This window comes from Salvelinus fontinalis, chromosome 6, assembly GCF_029448725.1.
Source record: "Salvelinus fontinalis isolate EN_2023a chromosome 6, ASM2944872v1, whole genome shotgun sequence".
NCBI lineage: Eukaryota > Metazoa > Chordata > Actinopteri > Salmoniformes > Salmonidae > Salvelinus > Salvelinus fontinalis.
In genome coordinates this window covers 21,234,127-21,256,585 of record NC_074670.1, presented here as the reverse complement: position 1 = coordinate 21,256,585, position 22,459 = coordinate 21,234,127, and the positions used below count along the sequence as shown (strand labels likewise).

The 22,459-nt window shown below is 46.4% G+C and overlaps 1 protein-coding gene across 2 annotated transcripts in view; it reads right to left on the bottom strand.

Moving 5' to 3' along the window:
• Nucleotides 1–22,459, bottom strand: part of LOC129857329 (activating signal cointegrator 1 complex subunit 3) — a 155,619-nt gene that overhangs the window by 27,202 nt on the left and 105,958 nt on the right. For both annotated transcript variants that reach the window (XM_055925461.1, XM_055925460.1), the window contains exons 17-33: nt 19,675–19,899; nt 17,877–17,996; nt 17,284–17,448; nt 16,567–16,653; nt 16,172–16,348; nt 13,895–14,120; nt 13,545–13,699; nt 11,731–11,829; nt 11,348–11,516; nt 10,972–11,192; nt 10,787–10,872; nt 9,687–9,853; nt 8,998–9,143; nt 7,493–7,613; nt 7,264–7,406; nt 3,550–3,687; nt 2,436–2,556 (exon numbers count right to left, since the gene is read on the bottom strand). In XM_055925461.1, the coding sequence (XP_055781436.1) occupies nt 2,436–2,556; nt 3,550–3,687; nt 7,264–7,406; nt 7,493–7,613; nt 8,998–9,143; nt 9,687–9,853; nt 10,787–10,872; nt 10,972–11,192; nt 11,348–11,516; nt 11,731–11,829; nt 13,545–13,699; nt 13,895–14,120; nt 16,172–16,348; nt 16,567–16,653; nt 17,284–17,448; nt 17,877–17,996; nt 19,675–19,899 (2,566 nt within the window). The remainder of the gene's footprint in view (nt 1–2,435; nt 2,557–3,549; nt 3,688–7,263; nt 7,407–7,492; nt 7,614–8,997; nt 9,144–9,686; nt 9,854–10,786; nt 10,873–10,971; nt 11,193–11,347; nt 11,517–11,730; nt 11,830–13,544; nt 13,700–13,894; nt 14,121–16,171; nt 16,349–16,566; nt 16,654–17,283; nt 17,449–17,876; nt 17,997–19,674; nt 19,900–22,459) is intronic.

Below are 22,459 nucleotides of genomic sequence, written 5' to 3'. Positions count from 1 at the left end.
ACTACAGGAGAGATAAACCACACCTACAGAACTACAACCTACTGTAACTACAGGAGAGATAAACCACACCTACAACCTACTGTAACTACAGGAGAGATAAACCACACCTACAACCTACTGTAACGACAGGAGCGATAAACCACACCTACAGAACAACTACAACCTAGTGTAACTACAGGAGAGATAAACCACAGCTACAGAACAACTACAACCTACTGTAACTACAGGAGAGATAAACCACACCTACAGAACAACTACAGCCTACTGTAACTACAGGAGAGATAAACCACACCTACAGAACAACTACAATCTACTGTAACTACAGGAGAGATAAACCACACCTACAGAACAACTACCATCTACTGTAACTACAGGAGAGATAAACCACACCTACAGAACAACTACAACCTACTGTAACTCCAGGAGAGATAAACCACACCTATAGAACTACAACTACCTACTGTAACTACAGGAGAGATAAACCACAGCTACAGAACTACAACCTACTGTAACTACAGGAGAGATAAACCACACCTACAGAACTACAACCTACTGTAGCTACAGGAGAGATAAACCACACCTACAGAACAACTACAACCTACTGTAACTACCGGAGAGATAAACCACACCTACAGAACAACTACAAAATACTTTAACTACAGGAGAGATAAAGCACAGCTACAGAACTACAACCTACTGTAACTACAGGAGAGATAAACCATAGCTACAGAACTACAACTTACTGTAACTACAGGAGAGATAAACCACAGCTACAGAACTACAACCTACTGTAACTACAGGAGAGATAAACCACAGCTACAGAACAACTACAACCTACTGTAACTACAGGAGAGATAAACCACAGCTACAGAATAACTACAACCTACTGTAACTACAGGAGAGATAAACCACAGCTACATAACTACAACCTACTGTAACTACAGGAGATAAACCACAGCTACAGAACTACAACCTACTGTAACTACAGGAAAGATAAACCACAGCTACAGAACAACTACAACCTACTGTAACTACAGGAGAGATAAACCACACCTACAGAACAACTACAACCTACTGTAACTACAGGAGAGATAAACCACACCTACAGAACTACAACCTACTGTAACTACAGGAGAAATAAACCACACCTACAGAACAACTACAACCTACTGTAACTACAGGAGAGATAAACCACAGCTACAGAACAACAACCTACTGTAACTACAGGAGAGATAAACCACACCTACAGAACAACTACAACCTACTGTAACTACAGGAGAGATAAACCACACCTACAGAACAACTACAACCTACTGTAACTACAGGAGAGATAAACCACAGCTACAGAACAACTACAACCTACTGTAACTACAGGAGAGATAAACCACACCTACAGAACAACTACAACCTACTGTAACTACAGGAGAGATAAACCACACCTACAGAACAACTACAACCTACTGTAACTACAGGAGAGATAAACCACAGCTACAGAACTACAACCTACTGTAACTACAGGAGAGATAAACCACACCTATAGAACTACAACCTACTGTAACTACAGGAGAGATAAACCACAGCTACAGAACAACTACAGCCTACTGTAACTACAGGAGAGATAAACCACACCTACAGAACTACAACCTACTGTAACTACAGGAGAGATAAACCACAGCTACAGAACAACAACCTACTGTAACTACAGGAGAGATAAACCACAGCTACAGAACAACTACAACCTACTGTAACTACAGGAGAGATAAACCACACCTATAGAACAACTGCAATCTACTGTAACTACAGGAGAGATAAACCACACCTACAGAACAACTACAACCTACTGTAACTACAGGAGAGATAAACCACACCTACAGAACAACTACAACCTACTGTAACTACAGGAGAGATAAACCACACCTACAGAACAACTACAACCTACTGTAACTACAGGAGAGATAAACCACAGCTACAGAACAACTACAACCTACTGTAACTACAGGAGAGATAAACCACAGCTACAGAACAACAACCTACTGTAACTACAGGAGAGATAAACCACAGCTACAGAACAACTACAACCTACTGTAACTACAGGAGAGATAAACCACACCTACAGAACAACTACAACCTACTGTAACTACAGGAGAGATAAACCACACCTACAGAACTACAACCTACTGTAACTACAGGAGAGATAAACCACAGCTACAGAACTACAACCTACTGTAACTACAGGAGATAAACCACACCTATAGAACTACAACCTACTGTAACTACAGGAGAGATAAACCACAGCTACACATTCAGATGAAAACACATGGATGTATTGGACTTTTTAACTCACTACCAAACAGGGAGTATTTGACATGACAGGAAAATAGAAGTAGACTTAATTCAATACAGAAACAGTGATGGAAACTGGAATGAGCCTGTACCTGTGATGGGGTAGTCCACGTAGCGTCTGGTCTTCCCATCATAGTACTCAGTACCTTTGACAATGACCAGATGGGCAGGAAAGTTGACTCCCCAGGCCAGAGTACTGGTGGCTATCAGTATCTGGAGACAGAGAGAGATTTGAGTGTCATACCTGTCATGGATTTAACAAAGTAAAGCAGAAACACCTTCAGTGTTATATCTGCAACATTGTTGTATATACCTGCACCTATTCAATAGGTATATACCTGCACCTATTCAATAGGTATATACCTGCACCTATTCAATAGGTATATACCTGCAACTACTCGATACGTATATACCTGCACCTATTCAATAGGTATATACCTGCACCTATTCAATAGGTATATACCTGCACCTATTCAATAGGTATATACCTGCAACTACTCGATACGTATATACCTGCACCTATTCAATAGGTATATACCTGCACCTATTCGATACGTATATACCTGCACCTATTCAATACGTATATACCTGCAACTACTCGATACGTATATACCTGCACCTATTCAATAGGTATATACCTGCACCTATTCGATACGTATATACCTGCACCTATTCAATAGGTATATACCTGCACCTATTCAATAGGTATATACCTGCAACTACTCGATACGTATATTCCTGCACCTATTCAATAGGTATATACCTGCACCTATTCAATAGGTATATACCTGCAACTACTCGATACGTATATACCTGCACCTATTCAATAGGTATATACCTGCACCTATTCGATACGTATATACCTGCACCTATTCAATACGTATATACCTGCAACTACTCGATACGTATATACCTGCACCTATTCAATAGGTATATACCTGCACCTATTCGATACGTATATACCCGCAACTATTCGATACGTATATACCCGCAACTATTCAATACGTATATACCCGCAACTATTCAATACGTATATACCTGGACCTATCAGGATCCCACCTGGACCTATCAGGGTCCCACCTGGACCTATCAGGGTCCCACCTGGACCTATCAGGATCCCACCTGGACCTATCAGGGTCCCACCTGGACCTATCAGGGTCCCACCTGGACCTATCAGGGTCCCACCTGGACCTATCAGGGTCCCACCTGGATCTTGCAGTTGACAAACAGTTCCTCCACAGTCTTCCTGTCTCTCTCGTGTAGTCCAGCGTGGTGCATGCCGATACCAAACGCCAACGTCAGCTTCAGGTTGGACTCCCTCACCGTGGCGATGATGTCTGTCATCTGGGTAACATTAACCAATCACAGCATGAGACCTCACCTCATTAATCTACGACAGTACAATACCATATCTCGTCCACCAATAGAGACACAGTAAACAGTGTAGGACTAGAAGGCACATCCATGACGAAGAAGACATTGTTGCACATGAGCAGGGAGGGGGGCTACGGAAGGAGTGGAGAAAAGGGAGGTGGAGAAAAAAATTCAAACAACATGTGGGACAGAGCAAGCAAAAAATTTGAGAGGGTTTTACAGGGGGAGTTACAGGACGAGAGGTACATGTTCACAGAGGAAGGAAGGAGGGAGAGGGGCTAACTGCAGCAGAGGAAGTAATCGAGAGAACGTAAGGCTAACTCAGGCAGAGGGCGGGACTCCCACTGAGACGGAGGCAGTTAGCGCCAGCCGCCTGTCACTCAAACCACAGGAGCTCCAGCAGCTACACAGCCAGTACAGAAACACAGCAGGGAGCAGCATATATCACTGGAACAAACACACTGCAGGGGCAGTTCAACACACCCAGGGCTAAAAATACACATACAGTAAATGTCAGGTTCTCTCTCACACACACAACACACAACACAACACAACACACAACACACACACACAGAGCTAGGAAATGCGGAGCAGAAGAGAGGATGAAATGTATCCTATGAATTAGATTTTTCTGCTGAGTATACAGTATTAAGGACTAGTTTGTGTGTGTGTATATATATTTTACAAGTTGGGGTTTGAAGTCAGTCAGAGCTCTCTATTTCGCCCAGACCACAGGCTTGGTGTGAAAAGCGAACAGCCCCATAAAACATGTTAATATCCATCTTTTACAACACCAAGCCTACTGTGACTTCATAAGGCCCAATATGAGGGATTATACACCAGACACACATCCAACACAGCTCAGCTCTCTGTATCCACATCCAACATCGCTCAGCTCTCTGTATCCACATCCAACATCGCTCAGCTCTCTGTATCCACATCCAACACCGCTCTGCTCAGCTCTCTGTATCCACATCCAACACCGCTCTGCTCAGCTCTCTGTATCCACATCCAACACCGCTCTGCTCAGCTCTCTGTATCCACATCCAACACCGCTCTGCTCAGCTCTCTGTATCCACATCCAACACCACTCTGCTCAGCTCTCTGTATCCACATCCAACACCGCTCTGCTCAGCTCTCTGTATCCACATCCAACACAGCTCAGCTCTCTGTATCCACATCCAACACAGCTCAGCTCTCTGTATCCACATCCAACACCGCTCCGCTCAGCTCTCTGTATCCACATCCAACACCGCTCTGCTCAGCTCTCTGTATCCACATCCAACACAGCTCAGCTCTCTGTATCCACATCCAACACAGCTCAGCTCTCTGTATCCACATCCAACACCGCTCTTCTCAGCTCTCTGTATCCACATCCAACACCGCTCTGCTCAGCTCTCTGTATCCACATCCAACACCGCTCTGCTCAGCTCTCTGTATCCACATCCAACACCACTCTGCTCAGCTCTCTGTATCCACATCCAACACCGCTCTGCTCAGCTCTCTGTATCCACATCCAACACAGCTCAGCTCTCTGTATCCACATCCAACACAGCTCAGCTCTCTGTATCCACATCCAACACCGCTCCGCTCAGCTCTCTGTATCCACATCCAACACCGCTCTGCTCAGCTCTCTGTATCCACATCCAACACAGCTCAGCTCTCTGTATCCACATCCAACACAGCTCAGCTCTCTGTATCCACATCCAACACCGCTCTTCTCAGCTCTCTGTATCCACATCCAACACCGCTCTGCTCAGCTCTCTGTATCCACATCCAACACCGCTCTGCTCAGCTCTCTGTATCCACATCCAACACCGCTCTGCTCTCTGTATCCACATCCAACACCGCTCTGCTCAGCTCTCTGTATCCACATCCAACACCGCTCTGCTCAGCTCTCTGTATCCACATCCAACATCGCTCAGCTCTCTGTATCCACATCCAACACCGCTCTGCTCAGCTCTCTGTATCCACATCCAACACAGCTCAGCTCTCTGTATCCACATCCAACACAGCTCAGCTCTCTGCATCCACATCCAACACCGCTCTGCTCAGCTCTCTGTATCCACATCCAACACAGCTCAGCTCTCTGTATCCACATCCAACACCGCTCTGCTCAGCTCTCTGTATCCACATCCAACACCGCTCTGCTCAGCTCTCTGTATCCACATCCAACACCGCTCTGCTCAGCTCTCTGTATCCACATCCAACACCGCTCTGCTCAGCTCTCTGTATCCACATCCAACACCGCTCTGCTCAGCTCTGTATCCACATCCAACACCGCTCTGCTCAGCTCTCTGTATCCACATCCAACACCGCTCTGCTCAGCTCTCTGTATCCACATTCAACACCGCTCTGCTCTCTGTATCCACATCCAACACAGCTCAGCTCTCTGTATCCACATCCAACACAGCTCAGCTCTCTGTATCCACATCCAACACAGCTCAGCTCTCTGTATCCACATCCAACAAAGCTCTGCTCAGCTCTCTGTATCCACATCCAACACCGCTCTGCTCAGCTCTCTGTATCCACATCCAACACCGCTCTGCTCAGCTCTCTGTATCCACATCCAACACAGCTCAGCTCTCTGTATCCACATCCAACACCGCTCCGCTCAGCGCTCTGTATCCACATCCAACACCGCTCTGCTCAGCTCTCTGTATCCACATCCAACACAGCTCAGCTCTCTGTATCCACATCCAACACAGCTCAGCTCTCTGTATCCACATCCAACACCGCTCTGCTCAGCTCTCTGTATCCACATCCAACACCGCTCTGCTCAGCTCTCTGTATCCACATCCAACACCGCTCTGCTCAGCTCTCTGTATCCACATCCAACACAGCTCAGCTCTCTGTACCCACATCCAACACCGCTCTGCTCAGCTCTCTGTATCCACATCCAACACCGCTCTGCTCAGCTCTCTGTATCCACATCCAACACCGCTCTGCTCAGCTCTCTGTATCCCGGGGTTCTGGCAGGCCAGAGCAAATACATTGTTTTGCTGTTTTTTAATGTGTGTGTGTGTGTGTGTGTGTGTGTGTGTGTGTGTGTGTGTGTGAGTGAGTGAGAGAGTGAGAGGAGTGAGAGAGAGATAGGAGTGAGAGCGTTCGCTGGTGTATTGTAAGAAATGATCCTTGTTTATGGGCCCCTATATATCAGACACACATGTTAAGGTAATTACTGCCCATCTTCTATCAGAGCACATTTTCTCATCTTGAAATAATCCTGAAGTATGCAGAGAAAATAATGGGATATGACACAGGCGTTTCCTGTAGAAGTTGATTTGAGTTCCCTCTGTAATTACACTAAAACCAGTGCTTAGAGAGAATATCAGGAGGAGGAAGGAGAGAGCAACAAGCAGCAGAGGACGAGGAATAGGAAGACTGGAGGAATAGAACAGAGTGAAAGAGGAGATAGAGAAAGAGAGACAGACTAAGAGAGAGAGAAAGAGAGAGCGAGTGAGAAAGAGAGAAATATTGTAGATGTACACACCTCTGACTACAGGGTTATTTCCACTAGGGGGTAACAAGTATAAGACTGGTCACCTGAGTCTCGTCCTGGTGCAGCCACTGTTTGGGGTCGTCCTCGGTGGCCAGGAAGGCTATCAGGTCGAGAGCTGTCAGACGAGTCTGTCGCCGCGACGACACAAAGATCAGAACAGGCTTGGCTGGAGAGTGACTGCGAATCGCTGGAGAGAGAGAGAGAGATAGAGAGGGGGGGATGCACAGTGTAGTTGCATACTTAGTGTGTGTTTCTGTGTGTGGTGTATTGTACCTTGGAACACAGGCTTGTTCATGCTGGCCATGCGGGGGCAGTAGTGCTGTCCTGGGAAGCCGTGGATGTGAACCTCCAATGGGACGGGACGCACAGAGGGCCGGAAGTTAAACAAACCCACCTGTAAGAGAGGGGTAGAGGCAAAGAGACAGAGAGAGTTAGACAGTGGATGAAAGAGAACCATATGGACATAGAACCATAGAAAGAGAATGAATGTCTTCTCTCAGTCAGTGAGAGAGAGAGAGAGAGAGAGAGTGTGGATGAAAGAGAACTAGATCGAAAGAGAGAGAGAGCGATAGATAGATAAAGTGAGTCCAGCTGGCTGCGAGGCCCATCTGGGTGTCTAAAGGTTTGTCATTGTCCCTGTCCAGGGGAGAGGGACAGGGAACGGAGCACTTTTTGTCTGTTGTGCTCAGAGGCTCGCTGGGTAGGGCAGCAGTGCATTGTAGCGTGTGGAGTGGCCAGGCAGGGCAGGCGCATGTGTACACATATCTAAAGGCCTGGATAATGGATTGGGCATCTAAACCCAGCCAACATCCCCAGTCCCTCCCGTCCCCAGTCTAAAGAGCCAGATTTATAACCAGACAATCTGTCTGCCAGGGACACTCTGCAACAGTAACACAATGTTTAGACAACCAATACCGTCACAGAGAAGACTGGAATGGTAGGATACAGTTGGAATTTGAGCGCAATGTTTTAAAAGCATTACACATGACGTTATGGTAAAACTTTATAACTGTCAGAAATAAGCAGTTGTAAATGCTATGAATGCTTTATAAATGTTATATAACATGTTTTTCAGCAGATATACAATTTATCTCAAAAAGAAAATACTAAGTGAATGTAAAGACTGTCTGTCTACATGTGGTTTTCATGTGTGACTGGGGTCATGCAGGCATACAGGAGTTCCCATGTCTCTCTGTGGTGGATAGGGAGGTTATTAAATACCCTTCTGATATGATTACTGCTATTATTATTAAAGGACTGGCAAGTCATCTGTCCGCATTGGTACCGTGATTTCTGTTGATTACCAAAGCAACTCCAGCTTGGCTCCAGAGAAACAGGACTCCAAACCATTACCGTACTGTGGTCAAAACTATTACACGGATTCCCTGCCAAAAACATTTATTATTCTACATTTATCAAATATGAAAAGGGGAGGCGGATACGTGAACACTAAAAAACACTGGCTAACACAAATGTGGTTACTGGTTGGCTTGACAACAGCAATGTCAATTACAAAACCTCCAACTGATGACAGAGACATGAACTCTATCTGAACACAGGACAGGAGGTGAAATGATGAGCAGGTTTACACTACAGGAGATGTCTTGTCTATGTGAAACTGAGACTAACGTGATGGTATGATCAGGGTAGAACACTGTTGTAATGCCTGATTCAGATAAGAAACTGATTCTAGATCTGAGCCTAAATGCAACTCTTACCAGGAGTGGCGTTTCACAATACTTGTAGTGTCTAGTATGTGGATGCTATGGAGAGCTCACCTGTCCAATCCCTAGCCAGTCGGCGAGGTCTCGTGCGTTGGCCAGGGCCGTGGACAGGCCCACCACGCGGACAGTCTTGTTGGTGTGGGAGGAGATGAAGTTGGTCCTGGACACTATGACCTCCAGCACAGGACCTCTGTCCTCCCCTGGGATACAGACACAGTGGTATGGTCCAGTGTGAGAAAGTTTGACAAAGCATTTCACTATGGAGAGTAGTATTATTAATAACTCTTTAGAATTCTATAAGAATTTTCTTTGTATGAGGGTAAAAGTTAAGGCTCTATAGAAGGCTCTGTTTGTATGAGGATTTATGAGGGTAAAAGTTAAGGCTCTATAGAAGGCTCTGTTTGTATGAGGATTTATGATGGTTAAAGTTAAGGCTCTATAGAAGGCTCTGTTTGTATGAGGATTTATGAGGGTAAAAGTTAAGGCTCTATAGAAGGTTCTGTTTGTATGAGGATTTATGATGGTTAAAGTTAAGGCTCTATAGAAGGCTCTGTTTGTATGAGGATTTATGAGTGTAAAAGTTAAGGCTCTATAGAAGGCTCTGTTTGTATGAGGGTTTATGAGGGTAAAAGTTAAGGCTCTATACAAAGTTTTGATTGTATTGGGGTTTGTGAGGCAATAACCAGACCCATAGATATTAAAGATCTCTCTATATGCTTCTGGGTAGAATTAGGCTGTGGTACCTAGCAGGTGGATCTCATCGATGATGAGGATGGCTACTTTCTGGACGTAGCTGCGGTTCTGCCAGGAGCGACTCACGCCGTCCCACTTCTCCGGCGTGGTCACGATCAGGTCGGCCGCAGCGATGGCCCGCATGTCTGGAGTCACATCACCTGTCAGCTCCACGACCCTAGGGACGAGGAGAGAGGGAAGGGAAGGAGGGAGAGGGAGGGGAGAGAGGGAAGGGAAGGAGGGAGAGGGAGAGAGGGAAAGGAAGGAGGGAGAGAGGGAGGGAGGGGAGAGAGGGAAGGAGGGAGAGGGAGGGGAGAGAGGGAAGGAGGGAGAGGGAGGGAAGGAGGGAGAGGCAGGGAAGGAGGGAGAGGGAGGGAAGGAGGGAGAGGGAGGGAGGGGAGAGAAGGAGGGAGAGGGAGAGAGGGAGGGAGGGGAGAGAGGGAAGGAGGGAGGGAGAGAGGGAAGGGAAGGAGGGGAGAGAGGGAAGGGAAGGAGGGAGAGGGAGGGAAGGAGGGGAGAGAGGGAAGGGAAGGAGGGGAGAGAGGGAAGGGAAGGAGGTAGAGAGGGAAGGGAAGGAGGTAGAGAGGGAAGGGAAGGAGGGAGAGGGAGGGAGGGGAGAGAGGGAAGGGAAGGAGGGGAGAGAGGGAAGGGAAGGAGGGAGAGAGGGAAAGGAAGGAGGGAGAGGGAGGGAGAGGTAGAGAGGGAAGGGAAGGAGGGGAGAGAGGGAAGGAGGGAGAGGGAGAGAGGGGAGAGAGGGAAGGAGGGAGAGGTAGAGAGGGAAGGGAAGGAGGGAGAGAGAGGTAGAGAGGGAAGGGAAGGAGGGAGAGGGAGGGGAGAGAGGGAAGGGAAGGAGGGAGGGAAGGGAAAGAGGGAGGGAGGGAGGGAGGGAGGGAGGGAAGGGAAGGAGGGAGAGGGAGGGGAGAGAGGGGAGAGAGGGAAGGGAAGGAGGGAGAGGGAGGGGAGAGAGGGGAGAGAGGGAAGGGAAGGAGGGAGAGGGAGGGGAGAGAGCGAGAAAGAGACAATATATGGATGGATAGATACCACAGCTGATGGTCATTGACAGATGTGAATGCAACTGAAATGCACATGGTTATAACCAAGTCTCACTCACTTCTTCCCCAGTTTTTCCTCTATCCGGATCCTCCAGTCCTCGATCCTCTCCCTGACCAGAGCTTTCAGAGGGGCAATGTACACCACCTGAGAACACACACAGAGCAAGGATAAACAGAGAGAAATGTATAGCGATATAGAAAGAGAAAAAGAGAGAGAGATAGAGTGAAGGGGCGGCAGACAGACCTTGGAGGTAGGGTACTGGTTGAAGATTCGGAACATGGCCAACTCGGCTGCGATGGTTTTACCGGAGCCCGTTGGCGCCCCCAGCAGGACGTTGGTGTCGGTGTGGTAGAGCGTGTGGAAGATCTGTGTCTGGATGGGATTGAAGTGGGTGAACTTGTACAGACTCTCGTACTCCGGGTTCCCCAGGGCGGTGATGGGCAACGGCTGCAGGTCCAGCAGCTCTGAGAATCCACAGGGCAACGTTGAGACAACGTATGGGTACATTTGTCAAGTAAAAAAGACAAAGAAAGGTGTGTGTGTGAAGTATGAAGAGTTGTTTCATCTGTACACCTCTGATGGTTGGTCTGTTTGTGTTTGTGAGTCTGTTGTACAGTACCAGTATGTGGGGGATGTCTCTCAGGCAGGATGAGGTGTTGGAAGTTGATGATGCAGACAGCCTCTGAGCCCAGCCAGCGGTCTGACACAGCTCTGATGTAGTACTGGGAGGGCATGGGCTCAAAGATAGGGATGGTGAACACCACCTGTTGGGGCTCCCCACTCACCACCTGGAAAACACACACACAAGGTAAGTATGACTTGGCTCAACCATATCCACTGATACAGGGTCAGATTTATTCCATAACCATAATGGTTAAGGTTAGGATTATGGGTCAGGTAATCTGATCCTAGACCTGTAGTTATGGGCAACTTCTGCCTCAACACAGGATAACAAGTGGCTCTCAGACACATTCTAGAAGCTAATGGTACCCAGAAACCCACCTGTTTCTTCTGTAGGAGCAGGTACTCTGAATGGTAGATGTGATCGTTGATGGGGTCCTCCACCCACAGCCACCAGGGCTCACCCACTGAACCATGACACTAAGAGAGGAGAGAGGAGAGGCAGAGGAGAGGCAGAGGAGAGGCAGAGGAGAGAGGCAGAGGAGAGAGGCAGAGGAGAGAGGCAGAGGAGAGGAGATAGAAGCATGAAGAATCGGTAGCATTAGAAGATCAGAGCACTCCCAGGTTTAACCAGATAGTAGCAATTCAAAACAAAGCAATGTAATTGTTAGTAGGTGGGTGCATAACCCTTCAGTCATGGGTGTTGGGGTGACTCCAAACAGAAACCTCAGCCCTCTTCTCTCCTCTCTCCCCAGTAGGAGAAGGAGGTGCACTGTACTGTGTATCTCTCTACATTTCTCTGCTCTGAGTTGACCCCCTGTAGAACACTGTACACCAATTCCTTTCCTCTGCTGTGGAAACTGCTGTCTGGCAAACAGACCACAGGTCCAGGAAACTGCTTTATGACACATGGAGAGAGGAGACAGTCCAGTTTCCACAGACAAACACACTAAAACAACAGCTATAATGTCATCTTCTGGCCTGGTCCCTAGCCCTCTTGTGTAAATGTCTAAAGATATCAGGGACACTACTCTTGATTAGGGATAGGAGTTATTCCCAACCATGTGACCTGAACCAGGAACAATTCTGCATCCTACTCATGATAAATGCACAACATTCGGATGAACCAAAAATAGGAAAATACTAAAGGGAGTGGGGAAACAGGCATTAATATTAGAAAACGACAACTTCTGTCTGTTTCCCTATTCGAATGAGTCATTATCCTGGAGACCATGGCTTGGGTTAGAGTTAGGGAGAAGGAGATCTCATGTGTCTCTACATGTGTCGTGGCTAGCCTACATATGCAGCAGGGATCACTGGCTAAGCTGGGGGGTGTTCCATAACAACTCTCCCATGAGCAGAGCATGCATCGCTAATCACACAAACATTCATCTTCATACACAGCCTGGCTACAACGGGCCTCCTATTCCACCCTGACTCCCTTACAAACTACAGGAGTCATCTGCCTCAATGATATACTCCAATCACCATAGAGATCCTATTGCCTAATTCGCAATTCAATGATGTACTGTATATTCCCTCCATTGGACATGGCTCTACTTACGGACAGCAGACTTGGGTTCAAACAGCATTTGAAATCTTTACTTAGCTGTGTTTGATTGATCTTGCCTGTCGCAATGGAACCAATAGAATAGTCCCAAAAGCGGAAAACACCGTCCATCTGGCACATCAGGCAGGCTCAAGCAAATGTAGTATTAAAGCCGCAGGTTAATATTACAAGAAGGTGATGTACCTAAACACTGATCTAGAATCAGCCATCTTCCCTTTAAAGAAACCTTAATTTGAACCATTCAAAGAAAAAAAGAGCCCTTCAACCAGTACTTGGGATGTGGACTAACACTTCCAGAGGTGGGAATCTGACGCTGCAGGTTTGTTTCAGCAGCTGCTCCTCCTTGTAGAACAGCGGTGAGATTCCCACTTTTCACTTATTACTCCATCACCCCCACTGGCTGGAGGAGGAGAGGAGCAGGGCCACTAAGGGAGAGGATAGCTCCATACTGACCACTGACAGGTCACACTAACACATTTCTACTGTTAGCAGCATTTTGACACACTTAAAGAGTGCTCTGATAATGTCTACTGTTTGTGTACTGTGTGTGTGTGTGTGTGTGTGTGTGAGGGAGAGCGAGAAAGAGAGACATCGAGGTCATCCTAGGTGAGGTCGACATGGTTACCTGGTCGTGCCACTGGAAGTCGGGGGTGATCTGGAGGCGGACCCTGAGCACGGTGCGTGTGATTGGTTGGATGGTGGCCTCCATCAGTATGGAAGGGATCTGGTGGACACACTGCTTCACCTTCAACCCGATGTTCACGTGGTGGAGCATGTGACCTGGGACACACAGAGAGAGAGGGGGAAGTGGTGTTACTACAGCACGCTGCAAGAGCGTGTGCACACACACACACACACACACACACACACACACACACACACACACACACACACACACACACACAGCTCTACAGAACACAATAGAATTCATGTCTAATGTGCTAGTACACTACACTTGGCCCAGTATTGTCTCACCTATCTCGTCCTTCTGCATATCTTTTAGTTTGTCCACAGTGAGTTTCTTCTCCTCCAGACGGGCCAGCACGTTGTGAGGCAGGATGGAGAACTGTCTCAGGGGGTGAGCGAAGCCCCACAGACGCTTGTCTATCACTTTACACAGGTTGAGCAGGCGGTAGGTCATGGCAGGCCAGCGCTTCCTCAGAGCAATCTCAAACAGAGCCCTGACGATACGAGCTGCGTTCTACACAGGGACCAAATACACACACAGTTACAATTTGACTGGCATTCTATAGTAGAAAAACACGGACAGACAGATAGTCACAAGTAGTGTATTACAGCAGGTGTAAAAAGCCAGACAGGCTACTGCCAGACTTAGAGCAGTGTTCTACAATGGGTACAGCAGGACAGAGAGAGTCATGCAGAGACTGAAATAATCCAACAAGATGTAGGACAATTAATCATGTCTGATCGAGAGCCGCGGGACTGGTATGATCAGGCTCTGTTCTGAAATATGGGTCAGGCCTGGCTGTGTGCTGATGGATTGCTCATGTCTGTCCTGACAGATGGGTCAGGTGGTTGGCGCTGCACGCTGATAAACTGATCAGATCTGACGTGACTGGGCTCTGATTGATTTGGGCAGGTGTTAATGACATGATGGATTGGTAGAGTCTGGCCGTGCTGTGATTGATTTGTTGGGCCTGGCTCTGCTGTGATGGATAAGTCGTGGTGAGGCTACTATCTGTGATAGATTGGTCAGGTCTGCTTGTGTCCGGAACATGTGGTTGAGTGGGAGGATGGACAGAGACAGGCAGGCAGACAGACAGAGACAGGTATATAGACAGGCAGAGACACAGAAACACCAGCTGGGCCAGATGTTGGTCTGCTGCTGGTTAAAATGCCACTAGGGCAACCACACTCCTACATCAAACCCTCTGGAGAGAAAACCCTACTCACACCCTTACTGAGCCTACACTCATACTCCAAATAACAACCAACAGCCAAAACACATCAGGCCTCACAGTCCGAGTCACAGCACCAACATAGTTCATGTCAATAATCTCCCTGGTTGGAACTAACTTCATGATGAAGCTGCCTTCCTTCTCCAGTTCCTCTGTGTCCATGTGTCTTTAAGAGCTGTAAACACAGGTCAACTGTGGTCTCAGGTCTCTCAGCGCTCATGTACAATAATCTACTCTCTCAGGAGAACTCCTGGTGTCCTGCGGTCAAGTGCACAGGCCTGCAGAACTGCTCTATCTATCATCCAGTTGCTAAAGCCATTGAGGAGTGTGTGTGTATGCATGAGAGACAGGGAGTTAGCCCCTGTCAGTGTGTGTGTGAGAGCGAGAGATGGTGAGTCTGCCAGTGTTTGTGAGTGTGCCCACCTATATGTATGTATGCAACTTTATCTCTGTGCTTGTGTGTGTGTGTCTCTGTTGGTGTGTAGTGGCAGTATCATACAGCAGCAGGACATATCAGTCCTCAGTCTGGATTAACCATCAGATCCCCTCTATTCCACTATGGCTGCCTGCCTCCCGGCCACAGCCATCCAAACCGGCTGCACATCTGAAATCGGGCAAAATAGGAGCAAAGAGGGAATTTGCTGTGAACAATTCCAAATATTCAGCCACATGGAATAAGTTACCGCAGAATAACCATGGATAGATGGGTTCAGCAGAGGATGGGAAGAGGGGATGGGATGTGGGGGGGGCTCCAAATGCAAAAAAGATTCTAGGCTATCAGTCACTGTGAAATATGCACCAGCCAATCATATTACTTTCCATCAGATATATCAAAGCATTTGATTTTCATAAAGAGCATAATGCAGAGATGCCGGAATGGCAGATTAACTGTGACAGTTCATGAAAGCCTCATGATCCCTCTGAAACAATGGAGATGCTGGTACAAACAGGAAACCCGTTTATGGATGTGTATGATATGATTAGTTAAGACACCATTTCTAAACCCCCATCAGTACACCAGTATGATTGAAACATTCTGCTCTAGGACGCGGACGGCATGTGCTGCTGGCTGAGGGAAGGGGAAGTCTTGGCAGGGGCTGCATGTGTTGGGGTAAGGGAGTCTTGGCAGTGGCACCCCCTGGCAGGGGACATAGGGGTACAGCTGGACCCCTCAGAGGGGCTAGCTCAGTTCAGTTTGGGGTAGAAGCATGTAAACATGTTAAAGTTTCTTCAGGTATGGTTCAGTTTGTATGAGTGTGTGTGTATGTGGGAAACAGATGGAGAGAGAGCATATGTGTGTGTGTGTGTGTATGGTGCTGTGCCTGTAACCTACCTGTGCTACGTAGGACAGGTCTGAGATGAGGGAGAAGCTGTCCACCTCTCCCCGGCCGATGTAGGTCTGCAGTAGGATGTTGATCTTGCCGTATCCGTTCTCCACTCCGCCTGCAGCAGGCAGCTCACAGTAGTTACACAGCATCTGCTCTAGTTCCTCCATCTCCTCATCACGCACCTTGAAAAACACACACACACACACACACACACACACACACACACACACACACACACACACACACACACACACACACACACACACACACACACACACACACATACATACACAGAGTCAGGAGTCTTTCCACCTGGGTACTCAAACTATATCAAGACCTTGCTATACTGTTTAGCAGGTGTCCTGCAGCAGTCTATAATGTGTGATGAGTGACCTCTCACCTTGACCTGTTCAAACTCCTCGGCCTTGGAGACGATGCTGAGGATGTCAGCCTCTGTCTTCTGGGAGTTGAACAGCTCGTTGAACGTCTGCATGGAGGAGGAGGTGTACAAACAGAAACATCAAGTTGACATAAGGAACAGCGGTTATCTAGTTGTATATTGCATGTTACTGTAGATAATACCATGCCATATTACACCTACACAGAAGGGTATCTATACCCGGTTACAATAATATAATACATTGGAGTACACCAAACATGAGGAACACCTTTCTAATATTGAGTTGCAGCCTCAATTTGTCGGGGCATGGATTCCACAAGATGACGAAAGCTTTCCACAGGGATGGTGGCCCATGTTAATTGAAATGCATTCCAGGTGACTACCTCATGAAGCTGGTTGATAGAATGCCAAGAGTTTGCAAACCTGTCATCAAGGCAAAGAGTGGCTACTTTGAAGAATCTCAAATATATTTTGATTTGTTTTTGTTTACTACATGATTCCTAACATGTTATTTCATAGTTTTGATGTCTTCACTATTGTTCTACAATGTAGAAAACAGGAAAAAGAAAGAAAAACCCTTGAATCAATAGCTGTGTTCAAACCTTTGACTGGTACTGTATGTCATGGAAAGAGCAGGTGTTCTTAATGTTTTGTACACTCAGTGTACAATACAACATAGCATATAACATAATATCATGTTATGGAACTCTGGTGTACCTCCATGGTGTTGTATTTGATGTAGAAGTGACTGGCGGTTCTGCCCAGGTCAGTGGAGGCGAAGTATCCTGTCCTCTCCTCGAAGCGGATCATCCTGGCCTTGTCCAGCTTCCTGGCTGCCATCACCACCAGTTCCTTACGATACAGCTCCAGACCTGGGTCCATCTAACACAGAGACAGAACAGTTTAACCCTACCATCACCACCAGTTCCTTACAGTACAGCTCCAGACCTGGTCCATCTAACACAGAGACAGAACAGTTTAACCCTACCATCACCACCAGTTCCTTACAGTACAGCTCCAGACCTGGTCCATCTAACACAGAGACAGAACAGTTTAACCCTACCATCACCACCAGTTCCTTACGATACAGCTCCAGACCTGGTCCATCTAACACAGAGACAGAACAGTTTAACCCTGCCATCACCACCAGTTCCTTACAGTACAGCTCCAGACCTGGTCCATCTAACACAGAGAGCTAGACAATAAGAGTGTACAGTAGAGTGTGTACAGTAGAGTGTGTACACATGTGTGTGTGTGCGCACGTTTGTGTGTGTGTACATGTGTGTCTGTGTGCATGCATGCGTGTGTACCTGGTAGGCCTTGTGGTTGATCCCGTAGGCCAGAGGGTTGGCTCTCATGCGGATGTACAGGTAGGTGTAACTCAGCCACCTCACTGCTTCCTCCACGTTAGTCACAGTCCCTAGTGATACCTGCAGAGAGAGGGCGAAAGAGAGAGATCAATAACATCACATTCACCTTCAGTCATTCTAGCCACCTAGCAGCACCTGGTGGAGATTCCATACTCAGCATTGATTCCTTCTCAATAAGTCCTCATTGAATCCTTGAGGTGGGTGCCATCTAGTGGTGACTTACTGTACTGTGTTTATTTTGTGAAAAGGGCATTGGATGGAGATGAGAAGAGAACATGATTGAAGGGGGCCAGTTAGGCATCTGCTGTCAAACACAGATCGCTGTGAAATATCTTTACACTAAAGATAAATATTGTTAACTTTCATTTGGTATACCAGCTTCAAACAGCTGTAAAAACAATATTTTTTGTTATTGAAAATACACTTCACAGCGATTTAGACAGAACAATGATTCCCTACACTATTCAGTGCTTGTTTTCTCACAAACTGAAATTGAGCGAAGTTTAACATTTTAGCAACCAGGAAATGAGCGATCTCCACTAGATAAAACAGCCACAAAGTCAGAACAGCTTTCCCAGTTTGACAACCGATGCCCCTTCGGCGGGAGAAATCAATAGGCCAATATCACAGCCAATCACAACACTTCGCGGGTAAGTAATACTGTGAAACACTAACATTCTCCACTATTAACGCCATATATACTACGGGCATTTTCTGAAATTTCCTTGATAAATAAAATTAAAAAGTACATTATTTATAACATTTTGGACCATGCTTATAGCCTATGCATTGTCCATTTTATCAGGTATGCTATTAGCAATACGCACGGTCACCTGTAGCCCAACTGATACAGCACCGTGGCTAGAAATAAATAGGCTGAAAGCATGGGGTTGCCTATCTGCATTTACCCTATTGGGCTGATCATTCCCCTAAAACGTGCATATAAACACATCCTACCTGATAGTGTTTTACCCCAATTTACCCTAACCGGGGTAACACCCACCTGTCTGTACTTCTCACAGAAACCCCTTTCCCTGATTGCCATTACTATTGAACAACTAAAAGTTACATCTGTCTCATGACAATTTTTTAAACCACTCCCCCCAAAATATTTTGAGTTAGGGTGGCGTTTTTACCCAAGTTACCCTATAATTGCCCTGTGTTACACTTAGCCCACTCTCACCTATCGTGCGAATGACTGCTGAGCTGGTGCAGTTTGCACATATTTAGGAGTTGAGAAATAAAGTAGGAATGGAGAGCTGGGATCCCCCTATTTTTAACAAAGGCCAATACAACTGCTGTTTTCCCCACGAATGCACTAAGAATTATTGTGCATTGACTACTAGTCAGAATGCATATTCCCCTCCCTATGGCTCTCGCAACTTCAATGTGCCTTTAGAGGAACATTTACCTTGGATAGAACTATTTTACTATAGTAGGTAAGCTTTTTTTATTTTTTTTATTCATTACTCGCTTTGTTTGCAGAGGAAAAGTACATTTGGACTCTTCTAGCATCCTCAAAGTGCGCCTAGGCAGAAATATTTGTTGACGATGAATTTTTTTGTTTGTTGGCGTAGCGGCAAATGCACCATGGCCATTTTGCCATGGTGCAGCGCCACAACTAAATGACTGCAGAGGAAACACTGGTATGATTGTTAAAAGAGAGGTCCTGAAGATGTGTGATTGTGGATAAGACCTTTCCCAGCTATATTATTGACGGTGGCGTGTGTGTCCCTACCTCAGCGTTGAGGTTGTCAGCCATGGTCTCAAGGAACTGGCTCTCTATGGGGTTCTGCTGCGTGAGCAGGGTGAGGTAGTGGCTCAGCTTGTCATGTGCCGTGATGATGGTGCCCTCTCCGTACTTGTCGAACTGGGGCCGCCCGGCACGCCCGAAGATCTGCATCACATCCAGGATGCCCAGGTCCACCAGGGTACCACGCTTAGCATCGTAGATTTGGGTGCCCTGTTGTTACCACGGGAACAAGAGAGGCCGGATATGAGTGGCTTTGGAGAGATAATACAGTCCTAATGAGGCAAACGTCTGCATGTTTTAGTACAGACACTTACACGGACTTACCGTCTTCTAAGAGTGAACGGCACATGATACAGACTTACAAGTTCATACCTTAATCTAGGGTTGCACATTTTGGGGAATATTCAGAGATGGAAACTTTCTGTGGGAATATATGGGAATTAACGGGAATATATGTGAATTAACAGAAATATATGCAAATGTATATTATTACCAATTAAATGTAGATGTTTTTTGCATTGGATATATTTACCATATCATATGGAGAAAAACAAACCTTTTACCTTTTTATAAGTAGACATAATTGCAAATTATTAAATCTATCCAATAGAAATATATATATATATTTTTTTAAATAGTTACGAATTGAACTTTAATTAAATGAGTTGACTCTTCACATGGGATGATTTCACATGTCCCAAAAACGTTTTCAACAACGTAAAATGATAGTCTAGAAACTAAAGCTTTGGTTGTCTTCTTCTCAGGCTTCCATGTCTTCTCCCTGGACATCCTCCCTGGACAATGTCCACCTCTTGAACATCAGACTCTGAGGCCTCATCTTCCTTGTTGAGGATGGCTCATTGTCAGGTTCAAAAAGCCTCAAATTTGGCCACCAATTTTTTTACTTTTGTATTGGTCAGCCTGTTGCGTGCTTTGGTGTGTGTGTGTGTGTTCCCAAACAACAACCAGTTGCACTCTGAGGCGGCTGATGTTGGTGGGATTTGGAGGATAGAGGCAACAGGGGAAAGAGCCTCAGATCCACAAAGTCCCTTCCACCAGGTGGCTGATGAGATATGTTGGCACGATTGCCATATTGCATCTCAATCCCAAAGCCCTTGCTTGGAAGTGTACTTTGCCAGACTGCCAAGAACCTTGCCCTCATCCAGGCCAAGGTGGCGAGACACGGTAGTGATGACACCATAGGCCTCGTTGATCTCTGCCCCAGACGGGATGCTCTTGCCAGCATACTTGGGGTCCAACATGTACGCTGCCGCGTGTATGGGCTTCAGGCAGAAGTCTTCATGCTTTTGATGTATTTCTGCAGTTTCCTCTGCTTGGAGCAACAGTGAAGTGGGCAGTACGGATTTCTTCCCTTAAATCTGCAAACAGAGTCTGAACATCAGACAGGATGGCATTGTCTCCCTAAATCCATGCAATGGCTACTGCTATAGGTTTCAGGAGTTTCAGGCTGCTTACCACTCTCCCCAAAAAAACATAATCCAGGAGGATCCTCTTGATGGGGCTGCTCATATCGGCAGACTGTGATACTGCCATTTCTTAGAGAGACTCCTTCCCCTCCAGGAGACTGTCAAACATGATGACAACACCACCCCAATGGGTGTTGTTGGGCAGTTTCAATGTGGTGCACTTATTCTTCTCACTTTGCTTGGTGAGGTAGATTGCTGCTATAACTTGATGACCCATCACATAGAGCTGAAGTCGGAAGTTTACATACACCTTAGCTAAATACATTTAAACTCAGTTTTTCACAATTCCTGACATTTAATCCTAGTAAAAATTCCCTGTCTTAGGACAGTTAGGGTCACCACTTTATTTTGAGAATGTGAAATGTCAGAATAATAGTAGAGAGAAAGATTTATTTCAGCTTTTATTTCTTTCATCACATTCCCAGTGGGTCAGAAGTTTACATACACTCAATTAGTATTTGGTAGCATCGCCTTTAAATTGTTTAACTTGGGTCAAACATTTCGGATAGCCTCCACATAAGTTGGGTGAATTTTGGCCCATTCCTTCTGACAGAGCTGGTGCAACAGTCAGGTTTGGCCTCCTTGCTCGCACACGCTTTTTCAGTTCCGCCCACAAATTCTCTATGGGATTGAGGTCAGGGCTTTGTGATGGCCACTCCAATACCTTGACTTTGTTGTCCTTAAGACATTTTGCCACAACTTTGAAAGTATGCTTGGGGTCATTGTCCATTTGGAAGACCCATTTGCGACCAAGCTTTAACTTCCTGACTGATGTCTTGATATGTTTTCTTTAATGGCGGTTTGGAGCAGTGGCTTCTTCCTTGCTGATCGGCCTTTCAGGATATGTCGATATAGGACTCGTTTTACTGTGGATATAGATACTTTTGTACCCGTTTCCTCCAGCATCTTCACAAGGTCTTTTGCTGTTGTTCTAGGATTGATTTGCACTTTTCGTACCAAAGTACGTTCATCTCTAGGAGACAGAACGCGTCTCCTTCCTGAGCGGTATGACGGCTGCGTGGTCCCATGGTGTTTATACTTGCGTACTATTGTTTGTACAGATGAACGTGGTACCTTCAGGCGTTTGGAAATTGCTCCCAAGGATGAACCAGACTTGTGGAGGTCTACAATATGTTTTCTGAGGTCTTGGCTGATTTCTTTTAGATTTTCCCATGATGTCAAGCAAAGAGGCACTGAGTTTGAAGGTAGGCCTTGAAGTACACCTCCTATTGACTCAAATGATGTCAATTAGCCTTTCAGAAGCTTCTAAAACCATGGCATAA